The sequence below is a fragment of the Balaenoptera ricei genome, chromosome 9 (assembly GCF_028023285.1).
Source record: "Balaenoptera ricei isolate mBalRic1 chromosome 9, mBalRic1.hap2, whole genome shotgun sequence".
Lineage (NCBI taxonomy): Eukaryota > Metazoa > Chordata > Mammalia > Artiodactyla > Balaenopteridae > Balaenoptera > Balaenoptera ricei.
The window spans coordinates 74263450-74289436 of NC_082647.1; the positions used below are offsets into that span (position 1 = coordinate 74263450).

General features: G+C 35.5%; 1 protein-coding gene across 2 annotated transcripts in view; it reads left to right on the forward strand.

Annotated features, from left to right (window-relative positions):
• Window positions 1-7726, forward strand: part of ITGB8 (integrin subunit beta 8) — a 95393-nt gene extending 87667 nt beyond the window's left edge. Inside the window, exons 13-14 of one of the 2 annotated variants that reach the window (XM_059933971.1) lie at window positions 1945-2108; window positions 2205-7726. In XM_059933971.1, coding sequence (XP_059789954.1) covers window positions 1945-2108; window positions 2205-2327 — 287 coding nt within the window. In that variant the 3' untranslated portion in view covers window positions 2328-7726. Of the gene's footprint in view, window positions 1-888; window positions 1008-1944; window positions 2109-2204 lie in introns of those variants that run through there. The other variant, XM_059933972.1, reaches the window with a different exon arrangement.
• The last annotated feature ends 18261 nt before the right edge of the window (window positions 7727-25987 follow it).

A 25987-nucleotide genomic window follows, 5' to 3' on the forward strand; every position in this document is an offset into this window, starting at 1 on the left:
ACATCCACACTAACCTTAGCCCATAATAAATTTGGCTTTGAAAAGAGCCCATGTGCTGCCAGCTGGGGCTGCAGCAATCACACCCCAAAGCCAAGTGCCTTTTCTAATAAATAGAGCCCTTATTGTCAACATGTAATTTATTATGTTAAGGAAACAAACCTATTCTGACCTAAGTGTGGTTACAAAAACTATTCCCTTAAAGCTCCTTAGGAAAAGTCCTTGCTTGACCTAAACTAAGAAAAGAGGCATGGCCAGGGCTAAATTTTTGGCTCTCCAAATTAAAAAATGCATGCAGATTTGAGCCCCAAAAATGTCCTCCATCCTAACCCATTAGAAATATTTGTAAAATGTATTAGTAGCTAGGGGGCTACCCTCTCCTTCACAACTATTGTGCAAGGAGAGGGAAAGGGCATTTGTTAGCCACCTCTATTATCTATCCACTTGATCACACTTAAAGGGTATTCTTTTGGTCTTTCTGGCTAAGCTCCTACTAGGCAAGAAGCCATTAAGTGAGATCAAGCCATGTGCCACCTTAGCTGATTATTCTAAGTCAGCCAAGGGAAATGAAAGGCGTGCATGTCACAAACCTGGGCACCACCAAGGGTACCACTTTTGAATAGATCATCTTGGATTCTCTCTGCGTGTGAGACCATAACAAAGGGAGACTTGCACTTGCATTTGGTGCTTCTATTCCAGTTAGTAGTCCTCCAGCCTCCTTTTAGCATTCCTTTCAAGGAACCTTATCATTATGACCAAGAGAAAACTGGCTCTAAGTCTTCCCACTTAGAGAAGAGCCCTTGTTACTGAATTCTTGGCATATTCAGAGCAATGCTTGGTCATCCCTGGGATTTCAGACACAAATCACTCATGACTGACTGTTCTTCTAAGCCTTGGCAGGTCCCCTCCCAAAAGGCATTCTCAAGGAGACCTTCAGACAGTTAGGTGAAGTCCCCAAAGTCTGGAGGATGCACGGAAAACACATGCTTCTTTAGGCCAGGAGGTAATTTTGTGAGTGTGGGGCAGCTGGTGAGTTCTGTGGAGTACTTGTGTATTATGCAACCATGTTCCTCTTAGATTAGGGTAATACCTCTGGCAGCCACAGAGCCTGCAGACTTTCCAACTAGACTTTGCCAAAGGTCTAGGGCTAAAACAGAGACCTAGAATGCCCCTCCTCTTAATGCAGCATTTCCTTTTCCAGCTAGTAATTATCTGTTCTTGAAAAAACAAAAAGTGGAATTTTTAGAAGCAAAATAGGATAGATTTGGTTAACAGACAAGTAAAAAATAAATTAATAACAATTGAGGAAAGAGATTTGGGTATTGTCCCAAATTACACACTCCCATTTCCTGGAGAAGCTATGTGTAATAATAACGAAAACTTACACTGCAGTTTCAAAGGAAATATTTATTCATCTATTAGAGTAGTACTGATTTTAGCTTCTGTAGATGTTTACTTTATTTTCCATTACTGATGTGTAACAAATGAGGAGTAAGCATAACAAGAAAAACATACGTTAATGCACGGAGCTGTTAAATAATTTTTTAAATCCTATTTTCCACTTAGTGATCCACACCACACCAAAAAAACTGTCCCTCTCTCTGTCATGGATAAAGTTATATTTGGTTAAGGGATTTGGACATATTCCAGTTAGTACAAATAAAGAATCAAGCTGCAAAGAAATAATCTTATTGAATACCTTAATTGTGGCTATTCTCCAAAGGACAGTTTTCTGTTGAAAAGATTTTAATAATAAATGTGTAATAATAATTAGTTTACTTCTTGAATCAACAATAATGGCAGTCCTCTATTTTGAAAATGTAGATTTGCAAATATCTCTGATCCTACTGAGATGATGAACATTATTTACTTCTAACATTATTGTTAGAACCCTTTGATTTACTCATTCCAGTTTTTTAAACCATTTATTTGTTTGTTTCTTTACAGAATGTTTCTCTAGCCCAAGCTATTTGAGGATATTTTTCATCATCTTCATAGTTACATTCTTGATTGGGTTGCTTAAAGTCCTTATCATTAGACAGGTGATACTACAATGGAATAGTAATAAAATTAAGTCCTCGGCAGATTACAGGGTGTCAGCCTCAAAAAAGGTCAGTGAATTCTAAAAAAGAAATACTTTCAGTATGTTATTGTCTACTTTCAATATTTAGGCACTTAATTAATGATAATATTTCCTCTCCGTCAAGGACAAGTTGATTCTGCAAGGCGTTTGCACAAGAGCAGTAACCTACCGACGTGAGAAACCTGAAGAAATAAAAATGGACATTAGCAAATTAAATGCTCATGAAACTTTCAGGTGCAACTTCTAAAAAGATTAAAAAGTACTTTATGGGAAACTGGATTTTTAATGATCGCTCCTAAAAATTATTATTATAAAATAATAATTTTATAAGTCACAGGAGGAGATAAATTTCCTAGATCATGCCAGTTGCTGGTTGTCCACTCGAATGAAGACTGACAAGCATCCTCATCATCATGTGACTCACACTGCTGCTGAATTCTTCAGAGAAAAATGTGTCTTACTACTGTTTGATACTAGTGTCATTGTAGCACTTTACTGTAATATATAACTTATTTAGATCAGCATAGAATGTAGATCATCTGAAGAGCACTGATTACACTTTACAGGTACCCGCCATTTCTACACTTCCCAGAGAGACAATGCTGTGAGATAGTTTTGGCATTGTGTCACTACAAGGGTACAGTAATCCCTGCACCAAACATGCAGATGAAAAAATAATAAGGCAATTATACTAATGTTGCCAAACACTTCAACATTTGGCAGTGAATAGACAAGAACAGATAGATGAGTAAATGATTAGTGTTTCACTCATTCAAGAGATGAACAGATAAAACCTTAACCTTGAGGGATATTGCTTTCGAAACTAGTTTTATGCATGTGTGTTTGTTTTCTTCTTTTACAAGATGGATACTAATTCTAACATTCTTTCCTCTTTGCCTTTATATTTTGGTTTTCTTTCTTACAGGATAAGTTTATATAATGTCACAGATGACTGGATTAAATAAGTGCTAAGTTACTACTGCCATAAAACCTAATAATAATACAACGTCACTTTATTAGAATACTTTTAAAAGCTGAACATTTAATAAGGGACACTTCAAGTAACATCAAAATTTGAACAGCTTCGTTGTGTGCAGATGTGGAGTTTTATATCTTCTTACCTGGTAAACTGGATGGATTATTTCACCATTTCATTTGTCTAATCATCAGGTTGAAATTCACGAGATATTTAGAAACTCTGCAAAGTTTCTAAGCAAAGCGCCACACTTTTGAGTCTTCTCCAATATTTATTCCAAGTAGATAATAGCATTTTTCAAATTAAAAGCTAAATTAAGCTATATTCTTTTTGCCCTTCAATGCAGTCTAAGGACATTCTTTCTTTGAATCACCTCAACCCTACTCACCAGAATTCTAAAAGTACACAATTGGAGGAGGATAGACAGTATCTTAGAAATAAGCTCATTCACTCTTGTAGTTAGTCAGAGAACTGAGGCTCAGCAAGTTTAAATGACTTCTCAAAAACCCCTAAGTGACCAAGTAGCAACAATCAAAGAGAACTTTTTTCTTATTGCCAGGCCAGTGTTCATTGAACAATGTCATACTACCTCTTGAATCTTTAAAATAATCAATTGGCAAGTATTTTTAGATGTGATTTACTGAAGTCTTAAGTATAAGAAAATTTCAAAACAAAGCAGAAAAAAGTAATTCAAACAGAATTGTCCATGGTTGGCTTCCAGTCTATCTGCTAATCAGCTTCTAAGAGACTGCAAAATAGCCTAACTAGAGGGAAGTCCATTCACACCATAGCCTGTGTGAACGGCGCCCCCTGGAGTTGTGCAGTGCTCAGTGCTCAGCCAGAGAGCTTGATACAGAGGCCATGAACTTTTATCCTCCCCAACAGGAACTTCATCACAATTACCATATCCTTACAGACTTATTCAGTCTGATTTTATTGGCTAAAAGTCCAACAGTCCTGTATGCAGTACAGAGCTTTGCCTATGACAACTAAGGAATTTATTTTAAATTCCTTTAAAATGTCTTCTTATAATCAGCTTCCCAGACTTTCTGTCTTCCAGCACTTGAGTTAAAGTGCCAGATATTTGCATTTCGATGAAGACTAAATCCCACTCCATATTCTACCCTAAAGAGGATTTAAAAACATATAATAAGTTGTTCTGCAGCCAACAAACACAGTAACTCCATCAGCCGTCCCCTGCAGCCAAGCAATTATGATGCTAGGTTGAACTGTATTTCTTTCCCCAAATGAGAAATCAGCGGCATTGACAGAATCCAGTACTGTGACTCACTTGTGTAAAATACCTTTGATCACCAAGGATAATGCAAAACTTCTTTTTGCAGCATGCCTGTCACAGCATCCTTTTTAAAAAAGAAAATAAATGGATACTTGACAGCCCTCAAAAAGGAGAAAGTGGAAAATATCCATTCATTGAAATGCTGAAAATTTTAAAATTTTAAAACATTATGATGTTCATAAGCTAATTTCTATGAGGGCTGAGTTATCCAAAATAGCATAATAAAATGAAATTCTTAAAATAAAGGGATATATATTTTGACACTCTCACTAGTTTGCACTAATTTATAGTGGAACAAGGCTCTTCTCATAGGAAGGGACAAACTTTCTGATAGGCAGTTCAATGCTAGATGATGACTGCAGTTATGCTTGTGATGTCTTGTGCTTTCCTTTTTTACTTAAAGGTCTAATTCTTAAAAGATTTTAGAGCTTATATTTACTTGAATAATTGACATTTTCCTTGTGAGAAAAGAATTAATATTTGACTAGCTAGAATTAATTAAAAGTTAAGGGAAAACAGGGTATTCTTAGATTAAATAATTTATGTAAATAAAGCCTATTTTCAACTAATATGAACACAGGGGCCTTTTGAGATTCAATGATAGTAAATACGAGTTATGAAACTTTAAATGATTAACAAAGTTAAGAACTTCAACAACACTTTTGGTACGACAGCATTTCTGTGCCCTAAAGTATTTCATGATTTAGAAATGTGCCATATATGCACTACAATATAACTGTATGCATTTTACTTCTCTGGGGATATCTTTACACTGCAGTGTACATGCATTTATAAGCATCTGATATCTTTTTTTTTTTAATTTATTAATATTTATGAAGTCTCAGACATTCTCTGAAAGACTCAGAAATTCACTAAAACTCTGATTATGTCCTAAATGTTTAATTTAGCTTTGGTTTATAAAGATTAAAAAAAAAAAATCTAAGGTTAAACAGAATAGATTTCTCTGGAGGCAAATTTTTCAAAATTCAAAATTAAAATTAGTGGATGCATCAGATGCAACACTTCACTAAAGAATAAACTTCAAATGTTTTTAATATACACTTAATCTCTATTGAAGATATTCTTATGTATGACAATGGGCATCTACAAGATGTTGAAATATGATTATGATGGACTATGAAAATTTTTCTCCTTAGAATTATGTTCCTCCTGGTACCTGATATAGTAAGTTAAACGCAATGGCTTTTCCTTCCTTTCCTTACTCCTGTTCTTTTCTACTCATTTTTCCTAAGAGAGTGCCCTAAAACTTCAAGCTCAATAAGCCTAATTGTGAAAAATAACTGACTGTAATGGTATAATGAAGTTCTTCATTTCCATACATCTCTTAATGATTTTAAAACTTATTTGAATCTATGCACCTGAACAAAGACTCATTAAAAACTAAGAATTTTAAATTTTTACAACTGTTCGACTTCTTTCAATTTTAAAGGATTTGAGATCTATATATTTTAATAAAAGTATCAAGTGAAATACAACCACTTGGGAGTTCAATCATGTGCATATTATATTGTTTTATTTACTCTTAACATTTAATTTACAACTATCCTTATTTATATCGACCTTAAGAACTCCACTTCATGCAATGCAAACTGAGATATATTTTGAAAGAAATATAAAACTAGCATTCTTTCAGATCATTTCCCTTTTCTCTTATAATTCCTCAATGGTAAATTTATTATGGGTAACTAATTATACGTGTTCATATTTCATTAATTCTAAGACATCCACTTTTTAATTTAACATCTCTAAATGTATCTTGCAGTTGTTGACCTCTTAGATGCAGTGTTTGAAGTTTTGCTTAAATAAACATTATACTAATTTATCTTTAACCAAATGTTCATGGGTATAAGGACATTCATTTTTGTATAAATATTTAATAACACATTTATGATAACATGTGAAGTCAGTTTTCAGTACATCTGGATCACATACAACTCAACATGGAGCCTAACCATCTGATTATGAGTTCAGATCCTGTAGACCTTTAGGTTATAAAAGCTCTTTCAGCCTCCTACTTATGCTTTATGCTAGTGGCTACAATTTCAGCGAACCCTAACCTAACTGACAAGAATGAGTGAGTTTCTCCAAGGTTTGTTAACAAATTTTTATTCTTTCTATTACTTCCTAAATAATACTTGCATATGATCATCTCACTTTTAGACAGAATTAACTGGAAAAATATTACATAAAACCATCATATTTAGATTTAGATTTTGCATATTTAGGTTTTGCAGCATCTTGTATGTCATATGTCAATGACAGGAGAAAAATATGATATAACCAATCAGTGTTGTAGGAAAACTTTCCCTTCAAGTTCTCCTACATTTTTATTCTTTATCATTTCTGTTCTTTTGTTTGACTTTTTTCTTTGGCTCTGATAAATTCACCTTAAGCCCATGTAATGACTGTCATAAAACTGCATATTTAAATTATTTGACTTATATAAAACAATTGTTCAGCTATCTGGGCAGCTGTTAATGAAATATCTGAGAGTAATAACACTACTCTTTTATCTACCTGGATTACTTTCCCACAGAAATTTACCTTTGTAAGCTAACTCTATTAATCAGGTTTCTAACCTCCATAACCTATTTCAGTTAAAATCATCTAATCCAACAATTAAAAAAACCCAAAACACTGCAGTCATCAAGGGTGGAAAATGTATGACTTGTGTAAAAAATCTTTACTAGCTTTACACTGTACAACAGATAAATGTGATTTTGATAACAATTCCACACAATAAGTATGGCACATAGATTTTATTAATATTGAATATAAAATATTTTAATTTTAAATTAAAATAAAATATAAATTTGCACATATTAATATAGAAATTCATTTGGTGTATATTTAACATAACTTTAAAACCACTTTACATTTACCAGCTACTTCATTAAAGTTTTTTAAATGTCTGCAAAAAAATTAGAAATGTTTTTAAATTTCAGTAATATAACCTATGTGTTTCATTTAAGTCCTGCCTTTGTAAAAAAAATTTTTTTAATATAGAGTGTATTTTTAAATTAAAATATTTGAATATAAAATAGTTCTAAGAAAGAAACTATTTCTCATTAAGCAAGTTTCTTATTATTTCTGGCTTTGAATTATACATAAATTTAAATTGCCTTAAATGACATAGAAGATTGGGGAATATGATAATTTCACATTGTATACTATGAGCCTGTTCATATAATTCTGATTGACTACTAACTTTGGTTTATGTATTTATTAAAGAGCTGACACTGTAGTTTGTTGTGAGATGTTTATTTTTATAACAGAGCTTATAACAGTTATGACAAGGCATTTAATTAATGCATCATTCTGTTTAAAAGTAGGTGTTAACCAATATGAAATTCTATGTTTTAAAATAAAAATGTAAAGATCTAAGTATGCACAGAATGCTTCTTTATTTCTTATTGTGTGCTACATGACTCTCAGCACTGCCAGACAATAGTATATTGTCACACAAGGAAATGTAATAACATTCATACATGGTCATTGGTAGAGGACATTACATAATTCCAAAAAGCTACTACTTCTGGAAAACTGTAGAGCCAATGATAAAGATGTGAGGCCATCCTAATTCCTCTATTTCCCTTCAATAGCCGCCCAATGGTGAAAGCAGAAGGAATATCCTAATTACAAAAACTGAAAAATTAGCTAAAAGAGAAATTGGGCTTTTTCTAGCAGACAAAGGCTTCTACCATCACCTTGATACAAACATAACATGTTCATAATCTTCAACTGCACATTCTCCAGAGCCATATTTAAACAAGTGAAACTTATGGAGTACCCTTGTGTTGTGATTTTCCTTTATTTAATCTAGTGGAAAAACTAAAGCAGATGAGGGAGCACACTGAAAGTTAAATAAGATATGCAGACAGATTTCCTGTCCTTAAGGAGTTTTAATAGTTTGAAGGAAAGGATATGTGTAGCATACTATAGATAAAAGGGTTTCACTGGAGAGATCAGGTGGAAGCTATCAGGAGGTTTAACAAGGCCTTTGTTTTTGAGGATTCATCCCAGTTGGGTTTGGGCTACAGACTTTCAGGCTCAGAATACTGATTTTGTTATGAGTGTTGTTTGGCCCCATTCTTCCCTTCCCTCTTTAGCAACAGGACTCATACCCTGAGTCTGAATAGAGCACACAGCTGAGACTTAACTACCCAGACTCCTTTGCAGCTAAATGTGGTTACAGGACTAAATGTTGGCCAGTGGGGCAGATGCGAGAGGAACCCAGGATCTCACTTCCCCTTTCCATGTTTTTGCTATCTCGACAATTAGAGGTGTCTTGGCAAAGGAAACCCTGTGCTGAAATATTCAGAGCTTCCGCTTCAGCCAAGAACTGCTCTCCTCAACTGAACCCTGGTAGGGAAACAATCTTTTTAGCTAAACCATTGCATTTGATGGTATAGCAGATATTTTGTACTCTAATGATGTGTTATTTATATAATTGTCTCACTCCTCAGCGATACTAAATACCATTTCTGTCAATTTTTCAAATAAGGAAAACAAGGCACATAGAGGTTAAGCACCGTGTATAAATGAACGCAGCCAGTAGGTGGCCAAGGCTGGATTCATAGGCAGATCTGTTTTTCATTCCATAAATGACTGATCATATGTTTTATGAGGATAGATTTTTACTAAGTTAATTAGTTTTACTAGTTTAACTATGTCCTTATGAACCAAAAAAACGTGCAATAAATAAAGTTGAGGAGCTAATATATGTGCAGAAACACTACACAGGAAGAAGTGAACGGAACTTAAAAATGAAAAACAAAATGTTAAGTGCACTCAGATGCTGTAACTAGACTGGAGCAGTCCATGGAGGATAGCATTTGGCCTAGGCCTTGCAGGAAAGGTAAGTGTAGACATGCAGAAAAGCAAGATCATGGAGAGGTAAGGGAAGAGTAAAGGAGAAAAGGGTGGGGATTCCATCCAAGAACATTGAAATCTTGTTGAGATGCAGCATTGTATAATGAAAAAAAGTAACCTACAGGTCCTAGTCTATGGAAAGCCTGCTTTCCTGACTAAGAAGTTGGAACTTTGGTTACTAGGAAAAAGCAAGCCCTGAAGTTTTTGCACGGAGAAGTGGTATTACTGGAACTATACATGGTTTGGAATATACTAACATAAACTAAATATAATTTTTAATTAAACATTAATTTTATCCCCTCTAATACTAAATATAAATACCACTTAATAATGTTAAATATTTAATTCTATTAAATGCCATTTAACAATAAATTTAAATACTATTTAGTGCTAATGTAAAAGAAACTGAAGTATACAAAAGCAGAAAAATTTGAAAATCCAACTTCCTAATGGCAATCACTTTCATATGTAGGCATATTTTCACTTTATTTTTCTATGCACTTTATAGCTTATTATGCAGATAACACATATTTGTTGTAAAACATCCAAAAATACCTTGACATTAAAATTAAAATAAATATTACTCCAATCCAACCACTCAGAGTTGACCGTTGCCATACATTATGTGTGCGTGTGTTTGTAACTAAGAAAGAAATATGCTATTAATAGTATGGTATAAAGATATTTTTTCTTCGAAAACATTTCAAACATTTTTCCATGTCAAGATTTAAACTATAGTTTTACTAGGTGGATATAATCCCATCCAAGAATGTGCCACAATCATAGCTCTATGTTCAATGAGAAAAAGAATGAGCAAGAAATGATACCAAATATAAAACAATGGTCAACAACTTTAGTATTCAATAGGAGGAGATTGGTTAAATAAACTGTTTTTGAATGGGAGAGATTTGCACATTTATAATGGCAGAGGAGAGGGAGCCAGTGTAGAGAGAAATGTTTATATTGGGATGGTTTGTATTGGTCTAAGGTACAATAGGGGAGCATTTCAAATTATGACAAAGAGGGATCAGTGAAATGAGCTTAGAGAATTTTCATGAGGAAATAAAGATTTACACAAAAGTACAAAGGGAGGGAATAAGAGTTACTGCTACAAGGAAAATTAGAGAGAACTTGGAGATTGGCTAGATACAGGTGATAAGGAAAGAATTTAGTTGAATAGAATTCTAATGCCAACTCTGAAAGTCACTACAGACTTCTACCCAAATTGGATAAAACTCCCAATCTGGTCTCACAAACCACATTGTTCTTGCCAGTCCATGACTTTTAGACTAAATTCTAACTTCATCAAAATATTTGGCCAGACAAAACTAAAGCTGCAAATTTTTAAACCATGTCAATGGTCATGCTTTCAGTATTATCAAAATAAGCCTAAGTGCAAGATAAGCAGTATCTCCTTTTAATCTAGTTATTTATATATAAATATTTTGATCATAATTAGAAGTAGTGGTGGGCTGCATAAGAAAAACAAATGGCACCTTGGCTTCCAACTTGGCAATCCTTTAGCACTTATTTGGACTGGTGCATTATTTCGTATTTAGGGCCCAGTGTTGTTTAGACTTCTTCCAATGAATTGCTTAAAGGTCATAAAAAACTATCTGTCTATAGTGGTGAGAGGAAAACTCTTTCTTTATTGGGCTTTGTCATACTTTGTGCTGTTTTTCCATTATTATGAGAACAAAATACATTCTAACCATCATTAAAGTCATGAGAGATAATTATCCATTTAAGAAAATCTTAATTTGCGATTAACAACATTTTTAAAATATTTTCCCCTATTAAATTAAGGATAATCTATAGGTCCATGATTTTCAAAGAGTAGTTCCCAGACCAGCAGCATCAGTGTCACATGAAAACTTGTTAGAAATGCAGATTTTTAGTCTCTATCCCAACTCTTCTGAATCTGAAACTCTGGGAATGGGACCCAGAGATCTGTGTTTTAACAAGCTCTCTAAGTAATTCTGATGCCTGCCAAAGTTTAAGAACCATTTCCATAAAGAGTAAAAGTTAGCATCAGGAAACCAAAAGCTATAGATTATGCTTACTGGTGCACATAGACGAGTACCTGATACTCAATACTCAGTGCAAGTACTTATTTATTAAGTGTTGAATGAGTCAGTGATGTTCTATTTTCTCTGAGCCCCTCAGACATGTCCCTTTGAAAAGACTGTGCTCAAAATTTGTCTGTCATTTATTGCAGCTAAAATCAAAGTAATAAAATGATTGTCTGGCATGTTGTTTAAGAAAATAAAATTGACTTCAATTACTTTTTAAAACAACCTAACATATCCAGTGTATGTAGAGGCCCACATTAAATATTTTTATTATCTACAGGCAGTTCTCTTTTTTCTGTCACTTAAACACTCTCTGTTCTTCCCAAAAGCTAAATGCATACAGATTTATGTGTGGGTGTATGAGATAGTGGAGGATCTCTACCACTGCCTTAATTAATAGGGAAATTCCTAACACGGTCTGTGGAGTTCCATCTTGGTCAGAGGGCTAAATCTTCTCTTCATATTCTCATGTCCACCAAAGTATACAACTTCTCTCCCTCCTCTCTGTTCAGAGACACTTGCAAGTGTCAAAGTCTGTTGGCTGTCTATAGGGAATACAAGTGGGACAGTGATACCAAGGACAGCTGGGTACAGCATCCCTTCCATTGCACCCCCTGGTCACTGGAGTAGAAAACCCTTCTGCTCCCTCTTACTTTGAGGAATCACATTTGTTTACTCTTCTCTAAGAAAAATATCTAAGTCACCCCTCTCTCCCTTACCCTGGATCCAGTTTTATCTCATCCTGAAAAAAAAAAGTAGCTCTACAGGCATGCATTCAAATTTGTCTCTGGTCCTCTAAATTTTGAACTTATTTTGGTAGTATTTCTGCTTTAGTGTGGACTTGGACAAGCGAAAATAACCTGTACAGTATCAGTGAATAGAAAAAAGGAAAGGAAATGTATGCATATGTGTATATAGGGGCAGACAGACCCAAAGAATAAGAAATGGTACTGAGAACTTATTCTGGGACTCTGGATCCCTCAGGCCAAGGAGGATATAAAGAGAGGGCAGAGACAGGAAGGAATGGATATTGTTAAAAATAACTTTTGAGAGACCCTTGCCTTGAGTCTCCACTTCAGCTTTCTTTGGGGATAGGAGGGGATATTCTCTCTAACTTCCAGCCTAGTGTGGCTTCAAGGGAACGCTTAGGACCTTTAAAATGTATTCCCTACACCTGCGAGACAGAAGTCTGATGCCTAGCTCATGCCAGAAAAAGAGGCTTCATCATAGATTAGTGCTCATAACACATAAGGCTGTGGCCTGGGTCCTATCTCCCCCCATGAAAACTAGAGGGGAAGAATGGCAAGTACTAGGTATGTCTGTCCTAATTCTAACCAAGTGTCATTCTTACTCTACAGGTATATAATCATTACACATATATACATATATATATATAATTATATATTTAATGGCACTTATATATATAATTATATATAATTTGAAACAATAAATGTCATTTTCTTTCCTTTCAAATACTGAAACAATACTATCAGACTCTTCCCAAGAATGATTTTAGGTGTAATTTAAATGCCCTCACCCTGACCAGAGAATTTGAGAACAATGAAAAACATGTATTGAAAACATTTGGAATAATACTGTTTATTATGTTTTTAAAATTACTTAGAGTTTATTTTTAGTGCATTTAATATGCAGATTACTTTGTATAAAAAATATTCACCTTAATCTACAGATTGATTTTGCAAATATTGGTTACTTTTCAGTTGGCAATTTCCTTGCTTCCTTTGGTTTGACTAAGGTTTTTATTTTTAAAAAAATAGAAATACAGACTATTATTCAACATTTAAAATGACTACGGTTCTCTCTTTTGCCCTTGGATAAATTGTGAAAAGGCCAATTATTAAGCTTCAAGATTTCATTACTTTGTCCTCTGATGACATTGAGTCTATTTGGGTAGAAAAAAATATGTAGAACTCTTCAAGTCAAAATTGTATGACTAAAATGGTAACTATATATGTCAGCTTTTAAATTTCCTTTATTAATAAAAGAAATATATGCAATTTAAGTTTCTTCCTAGCTCCTCAGTCATTTAGTAAGAATAAGCATACATCTTAACTCTCTATTCTGGTAATGAGTAGATAATGGCCTAATTAGTCAGTAATCATTTGAAAACAAGAGCAGATAGAAGAAGAAACCCACACACTTCCAAAGATATGGGGAGAAAGTAAATGCATTCTTTAAAATGATGGTGAGTGAAGGCATCAGTGAGTCTTTATGATGGGTGTAGGTGGTTCAAGAATAAAAGAGAGACAAATGGTGAAGAAAAAGTCACAGCAGGAAAAATCTCCATCACTTATCTACCAGCCCTTACACACACACACACACACACACACACACACACACACTCCTTCTCATACACACATACACACACTCACATATACTACTCTGTATGATATGTGACATGTCATGACATAGCTGCCCAGCATCCCTTTTGGATTTTCTTTCTTTTCGTTTAATTTACATGCAATACAATGCACAAATCTTAAGTTTATAACTTGATGAGTTTTGATAAATGTATACACCTGTATAACCACCATAGAACATTTTTATCACTTCAAAAGGTTCTTTATGCCCCTTTCCGGTCAATCAATCCCCTTCTTATGATAGTTAATTTTATGTCAACTGGATTGGGACACAGTGCCTAGATATTTAGTCAAGTAGTATTCTGGATATTACTGTAAGAGTGTTTTAGGGTGAGATTTACATTTAAATCAGTGGACTTCGAGTTGTCCATAATGTAGGTGGGCCTCATCCAATCAATTGAAATTGAAGTTGAATCAGTTCTGTCACTGAAGCGAGCAAAAGGCTGATCTCCCTCAAGCAAGAGGGAATTCTCTAGCAGTCTGCCTTTGGAGCAACATCAGCTCTTCCTGGTTCTCCAGCAGACTGCCTTTGGACTTGAACTGCAACTCTCCTGAGTCTGTCGCCTGCTGGCCTCCCCAAACAGATTTTGGACTTACCAAGCCTCCACAATTACATAGGTAAATTCCTTTAGGTCTGTCTGTCTGTCTATCTATCTATCTATCTATCTATCTATCTATCTATCTTGTTGGTTCTGTACCACTGGAGAAACTAACACACCTCCCCTTCCATGCAATCACTGATTTCTCTTACCATAACCAAACAGCTTTCTTACTTGTAATTTCCCTCAGAATTAACAGACCTTCCCCTGACATTTATCCAAACCCAATCTTCTCATAGCAACTAAGTATGGAAACTAGTATAATACTTAAATAAATTACCTTTGTTTTTTAAAAAAGTCAGGTTTATTGTAGTATGATTTATCCTATAGAAAAATTCATTCTTTTCAGATGGATCTCAACAAATGCATGTATATCACTGTACAACCACTATCATAATCAAGATACAGAATCATTCCCAAAAGTTTCCAATGCCCCTTTTATAGTCAGTCAATTCTTTCTTATTATCCCCAGCCCCTGGCAACCACTAATCTGATTTCCGTCCCTATAGTCTCCTTTTATCAGAATGTCGTACAAATGGAATTATACCGTATATAGCCTTTTGTGTATGGCTCCTTTCACGTAGCATAGTGATTTTCAGATTCAACCATAATGGCATGTATAAGTAATACATATTGCTGAACTGTAAGATTCTACTGTATGAATGTACCACAATTTGATGATCCAATCACTGGTTAATGGGAATTTGGACTATTTCCAGTTTTTAATGATTTTTGAGTGAAACTGCTATAAGCATTCTCATAAAGCCCTTAATGCAGACATATGTTTTGTTTCTCTTGTTTAAAGACCTAGGAGTAGAACTGTTAGGTCAAACGGTTAGTGTATGGTTAACATTATCAGAAACTACCAATCTGTTTTGCAAAGTGGCTGTACCGTTTTACATTCCCAGCTGCAACAGATGAGTATTCCAATTGCTCTGCTTCCATGTTAGGACTCTGTAGTGTCAGGTTTTTAAAAGCCATTCTAGTAGCTGTGTACTGCTCTGTCTTGGTGGTTTTAATTTGCACTTGCCTAATGACTAAAGATGTGTAACTTCTTTTCATGTGCTTCTTTACTATCTGTAGTGGCCAGCATCCAAGTCTCCTCCACCTCCCCTGCCCCCCCCACAAATGATCCTGAGATACTGGTATTCACACCTCTATGTATTTCTCCTAAATTTAATAGGGCTTTGTAACAAATAACAAATAGGATACCATGAAAATGATATAGTGTAACTTCTGAGGCTAAGTCATAAAAGCCACTGTTGCTTCCTCCTTGATGGCTCTTGGCTCACTCACTTTGACGTAAGCCAGCTGCCATATAATGACAACATTCAGAAAACCCTATGGAGGGGACTTCCCTGGCGGTCCAGTGGTTAAGACTCTGCACTTCCACTGCAGGGGCCGTGGGTTTGATCCCTGTTCCGGGAACTAAGATCCCACATGCCGCCTGGTAAGCACAGTGGCCAAAAAAAAAAGCCTAAAGAGAAAACTCTATGGAGAGATCCACATGACAAGGAAGTCAGGCCTCTTGACATTAACCAGCACCAACTTGCCAGCCATGTGAGCCATTGTGAAGGCAGATCCTCAAGCCCCAGTTAAGGCTTCAGATGACTGCAGCCCCCACCAACATCTTGGCTACAAAACAGAACACCACCAATTAAAATGCTCCTGATTTCTTGAACTACAAAAACTGAGAAAACTTTTTATCATTATTTTAAGCAACTAGGTTGTTTAGTAAATTGTTATGTGATAATAGATAATTAACACACCATTCATATCTTTTCTTTGGTAAAATGTATGTTCAAGCCTTCTATTTTTTTTTAATGGGTTGCCTTCTTGTTCTTGAGATAAAAGATTTCTTTATATACTTTGGGTATAAATCCTTTATAAGATAGGTGTTCTTCAAATGTTTTCTCCCAGATTTTTGGCTTGTTTTCTTTCATTTTCTTAACAGACTCTTTCAAGGAAAGAAATTTCATATTTTGATGAAATCCAATTTGTCTACTTTTTCTTTTGTGGTTCATACTTTTGGTGTCATATATAAGAAATCTTAGCCTAATGAAAGGTCAAAATATTTTTTTCTCATATTTCCTTCTGGAAGTTTTATAAATTTAGGCTTTACTTTTAGATATGCAATCCATTTTTAAGTTTTTTAAAAATAGAGTGGAGTTCATTTTTTCAAAGTCTAATTATTCCAGCAACGTTTCTTAGAAAGACTATTCTTTATCCATTAAATAAACTTGGAACATTTGTACAAAAAACAAAAAAACAAAAAAGAATCAATTGACTACAGTTGACTCTCAAACAATGCAGGGGTTAGGGGAACTGATCCTTTGCACAGTCCAAAATTTGGGCATAATTTATAGTCAGCCCTCAGTGTGCATGGTTCCTCCTTGCCTGTGATTCAGTACCTGCAGATTCAACCAACTATGGATCATGTAGTACTGTAGTATTTACTACTGAAAAAATCCATCTATAGGTGGACCTGAGCAGTTCAAACCCAAATGTTGTTCAAGGGTCAACCATATATGTGTGTGGTTCTATTTCTAGACTATTCCATTGGTCTATTTGGATATCCTTTACCAGTATTTCATTGGCTTTATTACTCTAGCTTTAGAGTATAAATCTTGAAATCAGTATGAATTCCCCAACATTGTTTTTTCTTTGTCAAAAGTTCTTTGGCTATTCTTGGTACTCTGCTTTCCACACACATTTTAAAATACATATTTTTCAGTTTCTGTAAAAAGGCCTGATGAGGTTTTAATCAGGACTCTATTAACTACATAGATCAATATAGGGAGAATTGAAATCTTTTTTTTCCCCTAGTTATGAAGATAAGCCTTCCTTCTTTTTTTTTTGAATTTTTGAATTTTATTTTATTTATATTTTATAAAGCAGGTTCTTATTAGTTATCCATTTTATACATATTAGTGTATATATGTCAGTCCCAATCTCCCAATTCATCCCACCACCAACCTCCCCCCCGCCACTTTCCCCACTTAGTGTCTATACATTTGTGTTCTACATCTGTGTCTCTATTTCTGCCCTGCAAACCAGTTTATCTGTACCATTTTTCTAGGTTCCACATATATGTGTTAACATACGATATTTCTTTTTCTCTTTCTGACTTACTTTACTCTGTATGACAGCCTCTAGATCCATCCACCTCTCTACAAATGACCCAATTTCGTTCCTTTTTATGGCTGAGTAATATTCCATTGTGTACATGTACCACATCTTCTTTATCCATTCATCTGTCGATGGGCATTTAGGTTGCTTCCATGACCTGGCTATTGTAAATAGTGCTGCAATGAACACTGGGGTGCATGTGTCTTTTTGAATTATGGTTTTCTCTGGGTATATGCCCAGTAGTGGGATTGCTGGGTCATATGGTAATTCTATTTTTAGCTTTTTAAGGAACCTCCATACTGTTCTCCATAGTGGCTGTATCAATTTACATTCCCACCAAGAGTGCAAGAGGGTTCCGTTTTCTCCACAGCCTCTCCAGCATTTGTTGTTTGTAGATTTTCTGATGATGCCCATTCTAACTGGTGTGAGGTGATACCTCACTGTAGTTTTGATTTGCATTTCTCTAATAATTAGTGATATTGAGCAGCTTTTCATGTGCTTCTTGGAAATCTGTGTGTCTTCTTCGGAGAAATGTCTATTTAGGTCTCCTGCCCATTTTTTGATTGGGTTGTTGGTTTTTTAAATATTGAGCTGCATGAGCTATTTATATATTTTGAAGATTAATACTTTGTCCATTGATTCGTTTGTAAATATTTTCTCCCATTCTGAGGGTTGTCTTTTCGTCTTCTTTGTAGTTCCCTTTGCTTTGCAAAAGCTTTTAAGTTTCATTAGGTCCCATTTGTTTATTTTTGCTTTTATTTCCATTACTCTAGGAGGTGGATCAAAAAAGATCTTGCTATGATTTATGTGAAACAGTGTTCTTCCTATGTTTTCCTCTAAGAGTTTTATAGTGTCCAGTCTTACATTTAGGTCTCTAATCCTTTTTGAGTTTATTTTTGTGTACGGTGTTAGGGAGTGTTCTCATTTCATTCTTTTCCATGTAGCTGTCCAGTTATCCCAGCACCACTTATTGAAGAGGCTGTCTTTTCTCCATTGTATATTCTTGCCTCTTTTATCAAAGATAAGGTGACCATAAGTGCATGGGTTTATCTCTGGGCTTTCTATGCTGTTCCATTGATCTATACGTCTGTTTTTGTGCCAGCACCATACTGTCTTGATTACTGTAGCTTTGTAGTATAGTCTGAAGTCAGGGAGTCTGATTCCGCCAGCTCTGTTTATTTCCGTCAAGACTGCTTTGGCTATTCGGGATCCTTTGTGTCTCCATACAAATATTAAGATTTTTTTGTTCTAGTTCTGTAAAAAATGCCATTGGTAATTTGATAGGGATTGCATTGAATCTGTAGATTGCTTTGCGTAGTATAGTCATTTTCACAATATTGATTCTTCCAATCCAATAACATGGTATATCTCTCCATCTATTTGTATCATCTTTAATTTCTTTCATCAGTGTCTTATAGTTTTCTGCATACAGGTCTTTTGTCTGCCTAGGTAGGTTTATTCCTAGGTATTTTATTCTTTTTGTTGCAATGGTAAATGGGAGTGTTTCCTTAATTTCTCTTTCAGATTTTTCATCATTAGTGTATAGGAATGCAAGAGATTTCTGTGCATTAATTTTGTATCCTGCAACTTTACCACATTCATTGGTTGGCTCTAGTAGTTTTCTGGTGGCATCTTTACGATTCTCTATGTATAGTATCATGTCATCTGCAAACAGTGACAGTTTTACTTCTTCTTTTCCAATTTGTATTCCTTTTATTTCTTTTGCTTCTCTGATTGTCGTGGCTAGGACTTCCAAAACTATGTTGAATAATACAGGAGAGAGCGGACATCCTTGTCTTGTTCCTGATCTTAGAGGAAATGCTTTCAGGTTTTCACCATTGAGAATGATGTTTGCTGTGGGTTTGTCGTCTATCGCCTTTATTATATTGAGGTAGGTTCCCTCTATGCCCACTTTCTGGAGAGTTTTTATCAAAAATGGGTGTTGAATTTTGTCATAAGCTTTTTCTGCATCTATTGAGATGATCATATGGTTTTTATTATTCAATTTGTTAATATGGTGTATCACATTGATTGACTTGTGTATATTGAAGAATCCTTGCATCTCTGGGATAAATCCCACTTGATCATGGTGTATGATCCTTTTAATGTGTTGCTGGATTCTGTTTGCTAGTATTTTGTTGAGGATTTTTGCATCTATATTCATCAGTGATATTGTCTGAAATTTTCTTCTTTTGTGGTATTTTTGTCTGGTTTTGGTATCAGGGTGATGGTGGCTTCATAGAATGAGTTTGGGAGTGTTCCTTCCTTTGCAATTTTTTGGAAGAGTTTGAGAAGGATAGGTGTTGGCTCTTCTCTAAATGTTTCATAGAATTCACCTGTGAAGCCATCTGGTCCTGGACTTTTGTTTGTTGGAAGATTTTTAATCACAGTTTCAATTTCATTACTTGTGATTGGTCTGTTCATATTTTCTATTCCTGGTTCAGTCTTGGAAGGTTATACCTTTTTAAGAATTTGTCCATTTCTTCCAGGTTGTCCCTTTTATTGGCATAGAGTTGCTCGCAAGAGTCTCTTATGATGCTTTGTATTTCTGCGCTGTCCATTGTAACTTCTCCTTTTTCATTTCTAATTTTATTGATTTGAGTCCTCTCCCTCTTTTTCTTGATGAGTCTGGCTAAAGGTTTATCAATTTTGTTTATCTTCTCAAAGAACCAGCTTTTATTTTTATTGATCTTTGCTATTGTTTCCTCTGTTTCTATTTCATTTATTTCTGCTCTGATCTTTATGATTTCTTTCCTTCTACTAACTTTGGGTTTTGTTTGTTGTTCTTTCTCTAGTTCCTTTAGGTATAAGGTTAGATTGTTTATTTGAGATGTTTCTTGTTTCTTGAGGTAGGCTTGTATTGCTATAAACTTCCCTCTTAGAACTGCTTTTGCTGCATCCCATAGGTTTTGGATTGTCGTGTTTTCATTGTAATTTGTCTCTAGGTATTTTTTGATTTCCTCTTTGATTTCTTCAGTGATTTCTTGGTTATTTAGTAACATATTGTTTAGCCTCCATGTGTTTGTGTTTTTTTCATTTTTTTCCGTGTAATTATTTCTAATCTCATAGCATTGTGGTCAGAAAAGATGCTTGATACGATTTCAATTTTCTTAAATTTACTGAGGCTTGATTTGTGATGCAAAATTGATCTATCCTGGAGAATGTTCTATGTGCACTTAAGAAGAAAGTGAAGTCTGCTGTTTTGGGGTGGAATTTCCTATAAATATCAATTAAATCTATCTGGTCTATTGTGTCATTTAAAGCTTGTGTTTCCTTATTAATTTTCTGTTTGGATGATCTGTCCATTGGTGTCAGTGAGGTGTTAAAGTCCCCCACTATTATTGTGTTACTGTCGATTTCCTATTTTATAGCTGTTAGCAGTTGCCTTATGTATTATGGTGCTCCTATGTTGGGAGCATAAATATTTATAATTATTATATCTCCTTCTTGGATTGATCCCTTCATCATTATGTAGTGTCCTTCCTTGTCTCTTGTAACATTCTTTATTTTAAAGTCTATTTTATCTGAGTACTGCTACTCCAGCTTTCTTTTGATTTCCATTTGCATGGAATATCTTTTTCCAACCCCTCACTTTCAGTCTGTATGTGTCCCTAGGTCTGAACTGGGTCTCCTGTAGACAGCATATATATGGGTCTTGTTTTTGTATCCATTCAGCGAGCCTGTGTCTTTTGGTTGGAGCATTTAATCCATTCACGTTTAAGGTAATCATTGATATGTATGTTCCTATTACCATTTTCTTAACTGTTATGGGTTTGTTTTTGTAGGTCCTTTTCTTCTCTTGTGTTTCCCACTTAGAAAAGTTCCTTTAGCATTTGTTGTAGAGCTGGTTTGGTGGTGCTGAATTCTCTTAGCTTTTGCTTGTCTGTAAAGCTTTTGATTTCTCCGTTGAATCTGAATGCAATTCTTGCCAGGTAGAGTAATCTTGGTTGTAGGTTCTTCCCTTTCATCACTTTAAAAATATCATGCCACTCCCTTCTGCCTTGTAGAGTTTCTGCTGAGAATTCAGCTGTTAACCTTATGGGAGTTCCCTTGTATGTAATTTGTCATTTTTCCCTTGTTGCTTTCAATAATTTTCCTTTGTCCTTAATTTTTGTCAATTTCATTACTATGTGTCTCAGCATGTTTCTCCTTGAGTTTATCCTGCCTGGGACTCTCTGCGCTTCCTGGACTTGGGTGGCTATTTCCTTTCCCATGTTAGGGAAGTTTTCGACTATAATCTCTTCAAATATTTTCTCGGGTCCTTTCTCTCTCTCTTCTCCTTCTGGGACCCCTATAATGCGAATACTGTTGTGTTTAATGTTGTCCCAGAGGTCTCTTAGGCTGTCTTCATTTCGTTTCATTCTTTTTTCTTTATTCTGTTCCGTGGCAGTGAATTCTACCATTCTATCTTTCAGGTCACTTATCCGTTTTCCTGCCTCAGTTATCCCGCTATTGATTCCTTCTAGTGTAGTTTTCATTTCAGTTATTGTACTGTTCATCTCTGTTTGTTTTTTCTTTAATTCTTCTAGGTCCTTGTTAAACATTTCTTGCATCTTCTCGATCTTTGCCTCCATTGTTTTTCCGAGGTCCTGGATCATCTTCACTATCATTATTCTGAATTCTTTTTCTGGAAGGTTGCCTATCTCCACTTCATTTAGTTGTTTTTCTGGGGTTTTATCTTGTTCCTTCATCTGGCACATAGCTCTCAGCCTTTTCATCTTGTCTATCTTTCTGTGAATGTGGTTTATGTTCCACAGGCAGGATTGTAGTTCTCCTTGCTTCTGCTGTCTGCCCTCTGGTGGATGAGGCTATCTAACAGGTTTGTGCAAGTTTCCTGATGGGAGCGACTGGTGGTGGATAGAGCTGGCTGTTTTACTGGGCAGAGCTCAGTAAAACTTTAATCAGCTTGTCTGCTGATGGGTGGGGCTGGATTCCCTCCCTGTTGGTTTTTGGCCTGAGGCGACCCAACACTGGAGCCTACCTGGGCTCTTTGGTGGGGTTAATGCCAGACTCTGGGAGGGCTGACGCCAAGGAGTACTTCCCAGAACTTCTGTTGCCAGTTTCCTTGTCCTTACGGTGAGACACAGCCATCCCCCCGCCTCTGCAGGAGACCCTCCAACACTAGCAGGTAGGTCTGGTTCAGTCTTCTATGGGGTCACTGCTCCTTCCCCTGGGTCCCGATGTGCACACTACTTTGTGTGTTCCCTCCAAGAGTGGAGACTCTGTTTCCCCCAGTCCTGTTGAAGTCCTGCAATCAAATCCCGCTAGCCTTCAAAGTCTGATTCTCTAGGAATTCCTCCTCCCGTTGCCAGACCCCCAGGTTGGGAAGCCTGCTGTGGGGCTCAGAACCTTCACTCCAGTGGGTGGACTTCTGTGGTATAAGTGTTCTCCAGTTTGTGAGTCACCCACCCAGCAGTTATGGGACTTGATTTTATTGTGATTGTGCCCCTCCTACCATCTCATTGTGGCTTCTCCTTTGTCTTTGGATGTGGGGTATCTTTTTTGGTGAGTTCCAGTGTCTTCCCGTCGATGATTGTTCAGCAGTTAGTTGTGATTCCGGTGCTCTCGCAAGAGGGAGTGAGCGCACGTCCTTCTACTCCACCATCTTGAACCAATCCAAGAACTGAAATCTTAACAATCTTGATTCCTCTGGTCCATGAACAAGATACAGCTCCAATTAATTAGATGTTCTTTGATTTTTCTCAATGATTTATAGCTTTCAACATACAAGTCTTACACATATTTTGTTAGATTTATCCCTATGTATTTTATATTTTAATTCAATTTTAATACTTTTTATTAATTTCAATTTTAATTTTCCATTATCAGTATAGAAAAATGCAATTGATTTTGGTGTCTTGACCTTTTATCCTATGACCTTTCTAAACTCACATCTTAGTGAGTGCAATGTTGAACAGGAGTAATTAAAGCATACACTTTGCACTGTCTCCAACTCTTGGGTGAAGGCATTTGGTCTTTCACCATTAAGTTAGTTATGAGCTGTAGGCTTTTATAGTTATGCTCTTTATCAACTTGAGGAAATTCCCTTCTGTTCCACATTTGCTAAGAGTTCCTTCATGATGGTTGTTGACTTTTTCAAATGTCTTTACTACATCTATTGACATGATCATATTTTTTTCCTTTTTAGCTTGTTGATATGGTGATTTACATTAATTGATTTTTTTGAATGTTCAACTAACCTAGCTGTTTGTAAAGACCCCCCACAATATAAACGTACTCTATATATGTTCAGCCAAATTTTGCACAAGGTGCAATCACAAACCCTAAGCTGTGGGACCTCACTATCCTGACTGACTGATACTCATCCTTTGACCCATAATCCTCTTTTCCCTTCACCTATCTGGATCCCTGTCTCCCTTCAAGGTCCAGTTCAATTCCACCTCCTCCATGAGCCTTTCTCCAGTTATCTAAGTTCTCTCTCCATGGGCCAATCATTTGAAGATGAGCACTCTTCCAAATTTTTATTATCAAGAAGCAATATCAAGAAGAGGGAGAAATTGCTGGGGGTCAGCAAATGGAGATAAGAGTCAGTGGAGGAGAGTAGGGTAGCATAATATTTGAGTATCACAACTGGTATTTTTCTCCTAGCACAATAACACAGGGAATTTCTAGGTCTAGTTCTGGGGAGATTCCAGTCATGTTATGCTCATAGATAATCCTCCTCCCACCCTTACTGTTCTTGGAGCAATTCTGAAAGACTGTGCTCATTTTTTTTTTTTTTTTTTTTTTTGGTGGAACTGCAATGATAAAGAGAACCTCCTGTTTCTCTGAAAATACTTTGTAAAAATATGGATAAAATAAAGATAAAATGTTGCATAAATTTATACAGTAAATGCTCAGCAGTACCTTGTATGAAACGTTGTGTTAAGCTTTGTAGGGGATACAAAGACAAGATCTGTTTGACATCTCTGAATTTAAATTACACATAATGCAATTTATGTATACTTATGTTTACTTATTATTTCTTGTGCTGAAATCTCTATTCCTTTGTAGTCCCCCACCCCAGAAACACACACTCAGCTTCCTTCTACACATGGAGAAGTGCTACTCAATATACAAATAATAAAATATATGATCACATAAAAACATTATTAACATCAATTTAGCACTATTTTGTATAGGTTTACACAACCAGTTTCATTATCAAACAATTGTGAAATATAATCCTTAATTTTTAAAAATAATTTTGAATATTTTGTCATAATCTTTGACTAGAAAACCCATTTAAAACATAGCAAACTGGTTTTAATAAAAATTAAAAATGAAAAGCACCTTGTTTAAAGCCAGCTTTTAGAATTAAAACCATATGGGAGCTCTGAACTGTGCAACTTTTGGCTCTGTCATGATTTCTGTGATGAAACTGGCACCTGTTTTCATGCAAGTATTTTGCCACCTATGCTGTTGGACATTTGCAGCTTTGGCCTTAATAACAGTCTCCAGCTGATTATTAAATTACCTGGGTAAGGAACTGCAAACTATTAAATATTTCTTTGAAATTTATTTGTCTTAGTGTGGCAGACATAGTACAGAGTAACTGCAGAAATTGCCAAATGTTGGATTAGCACTACCCCCCTCAGATCAGAATCTTAAGACACAACAGTAAAACTTTGGTGATTTCCATGATCCAAGATGAAAAACAAAGAAGAAAGTCTGATACTGTAAATGATAGTGGGGATTTTTCTCCTTTATATTAAAACTCAGCTAATTAAAGTCCAGCTGGAATTTACAGTACTCAGTGGTCAAAATCAAATGTATGACTTGAACTACAAGTCAACTGCATTAAGAGTAATAGACCAGGATACTTGATGAATCCTAGTTTTACATGTTACCCATTATCAAATTCTGTGTGCAAGTCTGAATTCTACCTTGAATAATTTAGGAACCATCTGCATGAGAAAGTCTGTGTGAATAGACTTTCTTCTATCCTCTGAAATTCTGATTTTCTGCTATGTTTTTCTAGCTAAGCCTTTTCAACCTAAAGTAAATAATTTATTAGTTCTAGTAAAGATATGATGGTAAAAGAAGAAACAACATAGAACCGTTTATAAAAGGAATGCTTCAAAAGTCTGCAGCTATGTAGAGTCTTCTTTAGTGCCTATTTATAAGTCATCAGTGAAAACCAGTATAGACAGTTCAGAGTATTTGAGTTGAGAGGTAATATAGGAATTACCCAAGGGAAGAGGAATACCTTGTTCACCCTTTGCCAGCTCCTGCAGAGCCATGCCACACTGAGGAGGAAATAATCTCCACAAACACAAAGAAGTCTTCTCTCAAAGGGATAACCTTTGATCCCTTCCTGTAAGGTGTGCTTGTAAGGTGTGTTTGCTGTATTATTTTAGAATATTCAATTCTCCTATGAAAGACAAGAAAAGCAAATGGAATCAATGAAAGTCACGAAAAACATTAAATATATATAGTAAGTATAAAAGTAGCTGTGAGACACAGGAGAAACTCATATGTTAAGCATAGGTAGTAAGTTAGTAACCTGTGGGATACATTAGACACAGATAGAGTAAGAAGAGCATAAGTGATAAATATA